Genomic DNA, 11,861 nt, shown 5'->3' with positions numbered 1-11,861 from the left:
CGTGTTTTCGATCGAATTATTTCGTTTCCAATATCCCGAATTTCCGATTTCTCTTTCCCGACCGAGCTTTTCCGATTTCGTTCCTGTTCCCGTTCCCACGTAAAAATACGAAAACGAAAGTGGTTAGGGCATTTTTCCGACCGTTCCCGACCGCTTTCATCCCTGCACCTTGACAACGTACCAAAACGCCCTCGTTTTCACGGGAAACTGACCCATTTTGCGCTGATTTCGCCGGCACCCGCCAACACGACGCACGGCACGGCACCCACCTTGTAAAAGCAGCAGGCCCCGTTCACCTCCAGCCACACCACCACCGCGAGCCGCACCGCAGTCCCCACCAGGCCACCACCACAAGGCAGGAGAAACACACGCACACAGAGCAAGCCGAGAGGACCGGAGGAATCGCCATGGGCGACATCACGGACGCCGCCACACCCGCCGCCGACGCCCCGGCCCCGCCGCCGGCGCTGACCAAGGACAACAACCTCTTCATGCAGATCGCCGTCAACCCGGACGGCACGGTGACGCGGCCCGAGGTACCGCTCGTCCCGGCCTCCGAGTCCGCAGCCGCCGCCGGCCGCGCTGCCGTCTCCCGGGACGTGCCGCTCGACGCCTCGCTCGGCACGTACCTCCGCCTGTACCTGCCCAACCCCGTCCCGCCGCCGCCCTCCCCCGCCACCAGCAACAAAAACAAGCTCCCCGTCGTGCTCTTCTTCCACGGCGGCGGCTTCGTCCTCTTCTCCCCGGCCACCGTCTTCTACCATGCCCACTGCGAGGCCATGGCCGCCGCGGTGCCCTGCGTCGTCGCGTCCCTCGAGTACCGCCTGGCCCCGGAGCGCCGCCTCCCCGCCGCCTACGAAGACGCCGACGCCGCCCTCGCCTGGCTCCGCGGCGCCGTCGCGGGCACGGACCCCTGGCTCGCCGCGCACGGCGACCTCTCCCGCTGCTACGTCATGGGCAGCAGCTCGGGGGGCAACATGGCGTTCTTCGCGGGGCTCCGGGCCGCCAAGGGCGGCGCCGACCCGTCGTCGTCCCCTGCCGCCACCGCCGCCGTGCGGGGGCTCCTGCTGCACCAGCCGTACCTCGGCGGCGTCGAGCGGACACCCTCCGAGGCCGGCTCCGAGGACGACGCCATGCTGCCGCTGGAGGCCAACGACAAGCTCTGGAGCCTCGCGCTGCCCGTGGGCGCGGACCGGGACCACGAGTTCTGCAACCCGGCCAAGGCCATGCCGCCGGAGGCCCTCACCGGCCTGCCGCGCTGCCTGGTCACTGGCAACCGCGACGACCCGCTGATCGATAGGCAGCGGGAATTCGCGCGGTGGCTGCAGGACAGCGGCGGCGTGGAGGTCGTCGTCAGGGCGGACCACCCGGGGTCCCACGCCTCCGAGCTCTTCGTGCCGGAGAGGGCCGAGGAGCTGTTCGCCGCCATGCGCGAGTTCCTGTCCGCCGACGGCGGCGCGCGTTGACCTGGTGGCGCTCCTGTTCCGTTGAAGTGGATCGGTGTGTAGTGTGTACGCATGTGTGACCGTGGGCGATAAAGGCAATAGTTACTGTTTTTTATGCGTCGTGCTGGAGAAATTATGTCATTAATACTGTCATTATCTGTAAACAGAGACCAACATGCTTTTGGATGTTGACCTTCTGGTTCAGGCTGTGCAAGCTCTCAAACCTAGATCCAAAATAGTACAACTTCGGCTACTATTTTTCTCTTACAAAAATAGTTATAAAACATAGCAAAAATTAGTTTGTAGCCATAGTTTCGAAATGGCAACCCCTAATCCCCTAATCCGTTGAACATATGTGGTATAATATGGCAATATTTCTCAAATTAGACTTTGATCATTCATTTATCTTATCTTACATTGTTTATGATTGTAAAAGGGCATGTCTACGTCGTACTCGAGTATTCTTAGCCCACCTAGCACTCAAATTTTGAACCACACATCCATCCGATCAACGGTCCGTGTTCAGCCTCCCATCAAACCTAGAAGCCAAATGTTCTTCTTTCCTCAAAGAGAAGCACGCTACCGCCGAAACTTGGTCTGCTAGGTGCGTCTCCGTCCACCCTCTGTCCACTTGGAAGCTCCATCTTTGACGCTGGCGAGCAGTCCCGACAACCTCGTGCTGTAGCCCGCGCCTCAACCACTCCATTTTTGCGACTCCGGTGAGTGCCTCCACCATGGCCTCACCCCCACCTCGTCCTTCTTCCCGGGAGCCGCCGGATCCGCCGCCGCACTAACCTAGTGACCCGTGACGTCCCCGTCCCAGCAACGCCCAACCGGTTGTCCTCCACTGCTCGGGCCGATGGCGCCACCGCCGCCTCGCCTTGCCACCCCCACGCCCGCCACCACCGCCAGGACAACCTGCCGCCGGTGAGCTTCCTTCTAAGGCCGCCACCTTACATGAGAAAATCCCCCACCCCAAAATCCAGAATACTAACTATAACTCGTCGGAGAGTTGCCGGATTTGACAAAGACACCTGCAGCACAATAAAATTCGAGTCCTGGAGCCTTGTAAAATGCTCGAGTGTGGTTTAGTTTTTCCCTTGTAAAATCTATTATCTTAATACAATAGACTTAAAAGAAGCTACCACGTTTGTCGAGAGGATCTAGAAATTCCCACGTTAATAAAAAAAGAGAAAAATTTACACCATTGAATTTTATGAAGATCTAACAGGCTAAACAAATCAAAAGAGTCAATGTCAAATATGACTAACAAATATCGCGTTTCGAGGGAATCTAGGATTGCTAGGTAAAAGTGTTCTATTTAGAAGAAGGAAAAAGATGAGAAACAATGTACATTAATCTATATGGAGAGAGACTTATACAAGGCAGCGTACTTTTCATTGGATTAAATAAATGCAAAATAAAGAAACATATTTCTCATACAACGTGCAACACAAAATAAAGAAACAGATTTCTCATACACCATACAACCTTGGACACATGGGTGACGGAGTAGGATTTCTATTTCTCTTTGATCAATCTCAATATACTGGACCTATGGAAAAAAGGGATAAAAATACGTTTTCTATAGCTGTTCTTGCCGAAAAACCAAGTTATCTCATTGGACAAGGGGAAGCTAACAATAGAAAACGAAGCTCCGCATGTGAAAACCGAATCGAACCATAGCGATGAAACTTAAAAATTCCTGCTATTAGCGACTCCACCATCCGCTATTAGCAAGGCAAGTGAGCACGGATTGGCATGCATCAAAGCGGTGGGCCAAAGATGCAGCACCCTGTGGTAGCAAGCAGGGCAAGAGAGTGAGGCCAAATCAATCTTTTTTGAGATTTTCCTTTTTAGAATCATTTGTCTTTTGTTGGCTCAAGCAGCGCACCAAAGTGATTTTTTAATTCCAATCCCTTTTAAAGGCTTTTACAGTGGACGAGGACAAACAAACTATGGGGGTGTTTGGATACACTCTACTAAACTTTAGCACCTGTCACATCGGATGTTTGATACTAATTAAGAGTATTAAACATAGTCTAATTATAAAACTAATTGCACAGATGGGGTCTAATTCGCGAGACGAATCTATTAAGCCTAATTAGTCCATGATTTGACAATGTGGTGCTACAGTAACCATTTGCTAAAAATGAATTAATTAGGTTTACTAGATTCGTCTCGCGAATTAGCCTACAGTTCTGCAATTAGTTTTGTAATTAGCTCATGTTTAGTCCTCCTAATTAGCATCCGAACATTCGATGTGACTCTGCTAAAGTTTAGCACCTCGTATCCGAACACCCCCTATATGAGTATTAACAAAAACAATGAAGAAATCTTCACATAAGAAGTTACCTAACTATGTTTTGTAGACATGTCTTTTAATTTCTTTAATTATTATTTTTCAGCTACACAAGGAGCAGGCCACGTCTTATCCGCGATCTCCAAGCTCGTTATCCCCAGGCTCCACCGATCTTCATCTTTGGCTCCATGCGTAGTAGCCACCAGACAAGAGTGGCGATGGCTTGTTTAATCTCTTGATGCCATGCGCGCATGCATCATCACGTCGTTGATGGTATTTCTTTATGACAAGTGCAAATTGTTTCTTGAAGATGCTTTGACATCCTTGCACTGAGGGTGTTTGATTATCGAAGATGAGGTTATTTCTTGATGTCCAGATGCTCCATGTCATGGGGACTATTAGTTCCATGAAGAAAGGCTGCCCAATCTGGTCTTTAAGAGACTGCAGGTTATCATATCCCGAGAGACTGTCCAAGATATATAGGCCAATTTGATCCCAGCATGATTTGGCAAAGGGGCACCATAGAAAGAGATGTAGAACTTTCTCCAAGATGTTATCCTGGCATAGGACACAGCTATAACTTTGCAGTTCCATATTTTTTTCTTTGCAGGATATCTATTGTGTTGAGTCGATCCTTCAACAGAAGCCAAAAGAATACTTTATGTTTTGTTTGACAGCAGCTATCCCATAGCCATCTGTAGACCTGATGAATATTAGAGTGTCCCTTCATGAATTTGTAAGCTTTGCTTGAGCTGAAGATGCCTGTTCCCCAAATATACGTCCAGGAGTCATGATCCTCATGCTGTTGGAATGCTTCCAGATTATTTTGCAGTAGCTGAAATTGCTCATAAGCTTCCAAGGTAGTGTTTTTATCCTTAGCAAAGGAGAACAATTATGGAAATCTGATACTAGGAACCAAACCTTCCCATAAATCATACCATAGGTACACTGATCTGCCATTGCATGGATTTGAGATGGCCATACCTTTGTACATGTTTAGGATTTTGAGGATGTCTCTCCATCAAAAAGAGCCTTTCTTGGCTGAGTTTGGGAGTTTATCATTAGGATAACAATTGTCCCAAACAATTTGAACCCATGGCAGGTTTACATGATTGTAGAACTTATGAAGGTTTTTCAGAAGAAGTGCCTCATTGTGGGTATTCAGGTCAAGGACACCAAGACCTCCTCCTTCCTCTGGCAGGCAAACCATTTGCCACGCTGCTTTTGGGGGCTTTTTTGCATTTAAATCAGAGCCTCTCCATAGAAGATGTTTCCTGTATTTGTCAATTTGCTTTATGACAGTGGCATGAAGTTTCATGGTGCTCATCAAGAAGGTTGGGAGAGATGTCAGAACTGAGTTAACTAGGATGAGCTTACCACCCTGGGTGAGGATATGCAATTTCTTCCTGGGCAGCTATTCTTTTTGAAGCCTCTGCTCTGGGCCTTGATTCTTAGGCTTCTTCTCACTGTGTCATCTTCAACAATCAGGAGACTTAATGTTTCAAAAAACAATCAGGACACCTGCCTTGGGCTTCTTCTTCCTTGGAGTAATAGGGAGCTTGTTGACCGTAGACTCTGAGACATCCTGCTGATCTTCAGTTGACAAGGCTGAATGCTCTGCATTGTTGCAAGAGAGCACAAGGACTGCAAGAACACCGTTGATTGATCCCACCAAGCATTTGACATCCCACACGTCGCAAGGATGTCAGATCCGCGCGGCGGCCCATGCGTGCGAGCAGCTGTGTAGCCTGTAGCACTCTAGCTGGAACCTGCCGCGGCACCGTGTGCACGCCGTGCTCGGGTCAATGTTCGTGCGGCGGTGTTCCCCCAGCGCCGGGAACGAGGAGCGATCGGCTGTGGACTGTTAGTCAGTGATTGGTTGTTCCAGCATGGTTCAGAGGAGCGGATTATATATGCCAATCCCAGCACTTCTTCAGAGTTCAGTGTCCTTTAGCACCCAGTAGTTATTGAGAGTACTTGGAATCTCAAGCTACTACAAATTCACTGACAACTGCCACATGCAAATTTTGTGGAAAGTTATGTGGAATTCGGGTGCCAAATTTGAAGGTGCACGCTAAGTTCCCAAAATCTTCTTTAGTTTTGCTCCCGTGGTCTTTTTTCTTTAAAATAAAAACTTTATGGATATTAAGTTAAGCCTTATGAACCCATCCAATGATTAAATCCTCCTAGAAAAATCTTATGTCCTAAGATTTTAAATTCAGCTGTGTTAAGATACTGTTAGAAAAAACATGACAGTTAGCCTTAGGAACCCCTTAATAAGAACATTACAAGCCTAAAAATGATAACCTCAAGTAATTTCTTACATTTATTGTCAGTAGTGTGTTTTTATTGTCGCAAAGCAGCCATACACAACCAACAACATTCGAGGGAAAGGGAATGCCATGATGTTACTCTATTTTATCACTGCCTACAAAAGCGTGCGATGGTTTTGCAAAGAAAAGTACACCTAGTATATTTTCTAACATTTATAGGAAAACCTCAAGTAATTAACAGTCGAATTTATTTTAATCTCCCCAGAGGATGTAGCATTCGCTTCTAAGGCCAAGCTTCCATTAACCATTAAAGAAACAGAACAGGGATATCCTTGTTACCCTACAAATGAGGAACTGGCATGTTAACTATTAAAGCCAATAATCCTATATATAGCACCATCTCTGGTGTATGAGGTTCACACAAAGTATGATGTCAATAAAGCATCTATGGTTTTGATTTGCCAGCAATAAAGCATCTATGGTTTTAATTTGCCACCAGCTAGAAACGAAAGAGTTACCTTTCTTCAGAGATGGTGTACCCAAGGATGATTTAAACACTGTCACAAGTTTTTGAGATGTGGTGGTATCATCGGTAGTAGAAACAAAGGCATTCCTTGTGTTCCATCTTACTATTATTAATTGGAGGCTGCTTTTGAGGCCTACACATACTCGTGCTCGAGAGAGCTGAACATGGAGAATTCCTTCTCTTGTGCTGCGTTCAGTAGGGAACACAGAGATGGAGGGTGCTGTGACTTTGGATAATCGGTCGATAGGACTCATGGGCTAGCCGCAGCGTACGCATCCGATAAATGGGCTGGGCTAGAAAGCTACCTCTCTTTCCACCACCGAAATAGCCCACGGGCTAGGCTACGCTAGGGTTTGGTGAGAAGCAATGTTAGAAAAAACCTGTTGTGTCTATTCGCCCTCCCCCGTCATTGTGTCTAACCCCCACCCCTCCCCCGTCGTTGTGTCAATCGGTTCTTCGCCGCCGTGGGCGCCCAAAACCCCCCCTCGTTGTGTCTATCGGTTTGTCCGCTGCCCGCTGCCCACCGCAAGCTTCTCAAGCCTCATGCGCACGTTCGCACAGGCACCAGCTCAGTCTCGTGAACAAAGCCATGGCGAAGGAGGATTTGGTCGTGGATGCAGGTGAGAAGTAGGAGCTGGCGCTGCGCCTAGCCTCTACATATGCGGAGCTGGGCATCTGCAAGGAGCTGGTGGAGGCGTTCGACCTCATGGGGTGGAAGGAGCCTACCACGGTCCAGGTCGAGGCCATCCCCCACGCCATCTAGGGTACCATCGATCACCATCCATTCAGAGCACACCACCGCACCCCTTTTTGTTGTGCCAATTGCGATTTGTGGTTTTCTCAGGGAAGGACCTGATCATGCTGGCACAGACAGGGTCAGGGAAGACAGGCACCTTCGCATTGCCCATCCTGCAGGAGCTGCTCGAGAACCGCAACATCCAACATTCTTTCTTCGCTTGTGTCCTATCACCAACGAGGTCGGTTTGTTTTCTCAAATCCTTCGTTTGGGGGCAATGCGGTACTATCCAATTTGGAGTGTGCGTAGTTGCTAACCATGCATTGCCATGACAGTTAGTCATCCCGATCAGTCCATACTCGTGCGCGAGAGAGCCGAACATGGCAAATTCCTTCTCTTGTACTGCGTTCAGTAGGGAACACAGAGATGGAGGGCGCGTGACTTTGGATAATCGATTGATAGGACTCATGGGCTAGCCGCAGTGTACGCATCCGATAAATGGGCTGGGCCAGAAAGCTACCTCTCTTTCCACCACCGAAATAGCCTACAGGCCAGGCTACGCTAGGGTTTGGTGCAAAGCAATGTTAGAAAAAACTTGTTGTGTCTATTCGCCCCTCCCCCCTTCATTGTGTCTATCGGTTCTTCGCCGCCGCGGGCGCCCAAAACCCTTCCTCGTTGTGTCTATCGGTTCGTTCGCCGCCCGCAGGAGCCGGCACCGTGCCTAGCCTCGACGTTTGTGGAGGTGGGCATCTGCAAGGAGCTGGTGGAGGCGTGCGACCTCATGGGGTGGAAGGAGCCCATCAGGGTCCAGGCCGAGGCCATCCCCACGCCATCCAGGGTACCATCGATCACCATCCATCCAGGTCACACCACCTAATGAGACCAATGAATAGATCATATGCTCGTGTCTTTTAGCATGTCCTTATAAAGTCTTGCAATTTTGCTTCTTATGAATATTTCATACTTTTCTTGATTATCTCTTTTCTCTTGGTAAGACAAGCTATCAAGTTGCTTGGAGAGTTATAGATCAAACTATGAAACTCATCCCGCAGCTTCATTCAACTCTTGCTTGCTGTTGTTCTTTTATTTGTCTTCAAGGGATCACATACTAGCTTGCTACCTTCATTGTGACCCATATGATACCCATTCACTTGATGGGTTAATATTACAACATGAGTATAATAATATAAACCTGCTCACAATATTAGGCAACAAGTTAGTCCTTTAATCATTTTATCATTCAATTCACCAAAAACCACTTAGGAGTCTAGATGCACTTTCAATTACTTACTTATACCGTTATAAAAAAAAATTAAAATAACTCCCTAAATTTGCATCAAAATTGCCCACCACTAACATTATACAAAGCAAGAGTCCAATTACCCATATGACGTAGGAGTTTAAAAACAACCATAACCATTGATTTAATTAAAATAAATCAGAAATATATAAAATCACAATAATCATATAGTTGCCTCTCACGAACGGAGATAAACTAACGCCGTCCATCTACGATCGTGGCAATCCTGCAGTTCCTCACGCGCGGAGAAAAAACATCAGGCATCTCGGATATCAAGTAATTGATGACAGGTTCATCATATGCAGTTTCATCTAGAGAATACAATTGTGAGTTCCATCTAGAGAATACGATTGTGATGGAAAGTTATTGGTACCTGAAATGCTGCCTCATATTGTATTAGAAAACAGACCCATTAGAAAAAAGAAAAGATGCCACATAGATGTCACGTTGCATCTGGGAAAACATGCGACTTACCTCATGAGAAAAAACAGATAGCTAGATATAATTGATTATATTTTGACTAAATTTCTATTTATACTTTCTAAACTATATAAGTATCAGGTTATAATATTTAACAAATGAGAGAAAATTCAAGATAACAATTTTGATTATTAGCTATGTGTTTTAATTGGATACTCCGCGTTAATTTTCACAAGACGAGCTAGGAAATTCTCACTAAAAAACATGTAGTATCAATCATGTAGACTCTAATAACCACGGCCATTAATCTATTATATTTTCTAAAAAAACATTACCCACCACTAGCTATCATTATAAAAATATTCTAAATTAAACCCTAAGCCCATATCTAAACTACCCACCTCCTCGTTATAAAATTTTAAAGTAACACATAATCTTCATCTAAATTATCCATACATATCATCAGAAAAAATAATTTAAGATATCTTTCTAAATTTGTATTTAAAATATTCATGTACGTTGTTATTAAAAATAACATAAAGTAAGCCTATAAATCTTAATCCGATTGTCTACATGTTCATTGTACATAAATGTTCAAAACTAAACAAATATATGATTCTAAATTACCTATGTATGTTGTTATTGATATAAAATTATTAAGTAAAGGTATATATGCCAGATGTGTATCACCGTGTAGACCGTTTATTCATGTACGGGAGGAAGTGACGAAAATTATTGATTCTAATGTGTATGGAGATGCGTTGTAAAGTGAAAAAGTATGAATTTGGATGAAAAAGTTTATAGAGTATTATTAATTAAAGTCAATCAAAACTGGAGTATTATGTTAGAATATTAAAAAAAATGAGAGAGTCGTAGATAAATAATTTTGATTATTAGCTAGGGAATGTAATTTTTAAATAACTTTATAATACAATAATTTTTAAAACTTTTAGCCCGTGCGGGAGTACGGGTTGATGAACTATAGTTATTTAAAACACCATGCTTGAAAATATGCCCGAGGGAAAGAAAAGAAATATTTTAGCATCAAGGTCACTGTCGGTTAAACGAACAAGTAAGGTTTCCTTAACTGTATCCTAGCTAGGGTGATAATAGCTTCGTGGTTCTATGAAAGTCTGATTGCACGATGCATTGTCATGATAGTCAGTCATCCCGATTAGTCCATACTCGATGGAGGGTGTTGGGACTTTGGATAATCGGTCAATATGATCCATTGGCTGGCCGCAGCGTACGCATCCGCCAAATGGGTTGGGCCAGAAATCTACCTCTCTTTTCACCACCGAAATAGCCCATGAGCCAGGCTACGTTAGGGTTTGGTGCGTCTCCACCCCCACCTAGGCTAGGGAACTTTTTTTATTTTTTATATTTAGCATTTTGCAAAAATATATGGTTAAAAAAATTTGCAAATCTAGACTTATACCGCTGTTTGGAATGACTATAGCCAAATGAAACACAAAAAATGCTAACTAATTCATATGAACTCGGATGGTGAATTTTAAATCTGAAATTTTTGTTGATTATTTGAGCACTAAGATAGCTCCAAATGAAAACAGTTTGAACTGTAAAGTTGTAGATCTCATCGAGATCTACAATTTTCATATAAAGTTTATCTCCATCTGAATTCATATGAATTAGTTATGATTTTTTTGAAAGTATAGTACCGAGGGGTGGGAGATTCCGCCGGTTGAAACGACGATAAGGTCGCTAAAGTACACCTTCCGCCATTTCATTTGGCTATAGTCATTTCAAACAGGTCTAGATTTGTAATTTTTTTATTTGACCATATATTTTTCAAAATATTAAAATATAAAATATAAAACTAAAAAGAGTTGCGAGCTAGACAAGCAATGTTAGAAAAAAGTTATGATCCACCTGCAATTCTCTTGCTGTGTTAGTTTGGATTGATGATCCCCTGCACCAAATCTATTCGGTCCCCCCTTCCCTCCAGCGCCGCTTGTGTCTATCGTCCCCTATGGATGAAATGAATGAAAACGGGGTAGGAAATTTCCGTACCGACCGACACCGTATACCGTATTGACCGATCGCATACTATTTTTTCAGGAAAAAAATAGGAAATGAAACCGACACCGTATTTGGTATCGGGATTTTCCCGACCGTATTCACGGTTTCTGTATTTAGGTAGGAAAATTCCCGACGATATTCCCGTTTTCCCTCGCCGGCCCACTGAATGTCTGAAGCCCAGTAGCCCACTCCCGTGGCGGCCTGGCGCTACTCCGGTAGTCCGGTACTCCCCGGCCCCCGGTCCGTTCCAAAACAGCGGCGCCAAAACCCTATTCCGCCGACCGCCCCTCGTCCCGTGCGGCGCCGCCTGCCCGCCTCCGCCATCCGCCCATCCGCCTCTCTGCGCGACTCTGCGCCGTCGGCCGTCCCCCAGCCGGTCCAGCCGCCGTCGCCCGTCGCCCCCCGAACTCCCGCAGGGCTGCACCGGCACCGGTGTCTATCCCCCCCCTCTCAATGGGCGAAAGCCTGACGGAGCAATGCCGCGTGGAGGTGGAAGGCCTACGGGTCGTCAACTTCTTTTCTCGGAGAAGAAACAATGACGGTATCTGAGGAATAAGCATCGGCTAACTCTGTGCCAGCAGCCGCGGTAAGACAGAGGATGCAAGCGTTATCCGGAATGATTGGGCGTAAAGCGTCTGTAGGTGGCTTTTCAAGTCCGCCGTCAAATCCCAGGGCTCAACCCTGGACAGGCGGTGGAAACTACCAAGCTGGAGTACGGTAGGGGCAGAGGGAATTTCCGGTGGAGCGGTGAAATGCATTGAGATCGGAAGAACACCAACGGCGAAAGCACTCTGCTGGGTCGACACTGACACTGAGAGA

The 11,861-nt window shown here is 46.3% G+C and overlaps 2 protein-coding genes across 2 annotated transcripts in view; both read left to right on the top strand.

The window, feature by feature from the left end:
• The first annotated feature begins 254 nt into the window (after positions 1-254).
• On the top strand, positions 255-1,649 carry LOC101782610 (probable carboxylesterase 8). The gene has a single exon (XM_004974077.3). The coding sequence runs from the start codon at positions 408-410 to the stop codon at positions 1,464-1,466; it is 1,059 nt and encodes a 352-aa protein (XP_004974134.1). The 5' UTR covers positions 255-407; the 3' UTR covers positions 1,467-1,649.
• Positions 1,650-7,135: 5,486 nt separating this feature from the next.
• Positions 7,136-11,861, top strand: part of LOC101779794 (DEAD-box ATP-dependent RNA helicase 10) — a 10,623-nt gene continuing 5,897 nt past the window's right edge. Inside the window, exons 1-3 of the mRNA XM_004974848.2 lie at positions 7,136-7,166; positions 7,391-7,477; positions 7,989-8,120. Of these exons, the coding sequence (XP_004974905.1) occupies positions 7,136-7,166; positions 7,391-7,477; positions 7,989-8,120 (250 nt within the window). The remainder of the gene's footprint in view (positions 7,167-7,390; positions 7,478-7,988; positions 8,121-11,861) is intronic.

Source organism: Setaria italica, chromosome VI (assembly GCF_000263155.2).
Source record: "Setaria italica strain Yugu1 chromosome VI, Setaria_italica_v2.0, whole genome shotgun sequence".
NCBI classification, from domain to species: Eukaryota; Viridiplantae; Streptophyta; class Magnoliopsida; order Poales; family Poaceae; genus Setaria; species Setaria italica.
This window is presented reverse-complemented; position numbering and strand designations above follow the sequence as displayed.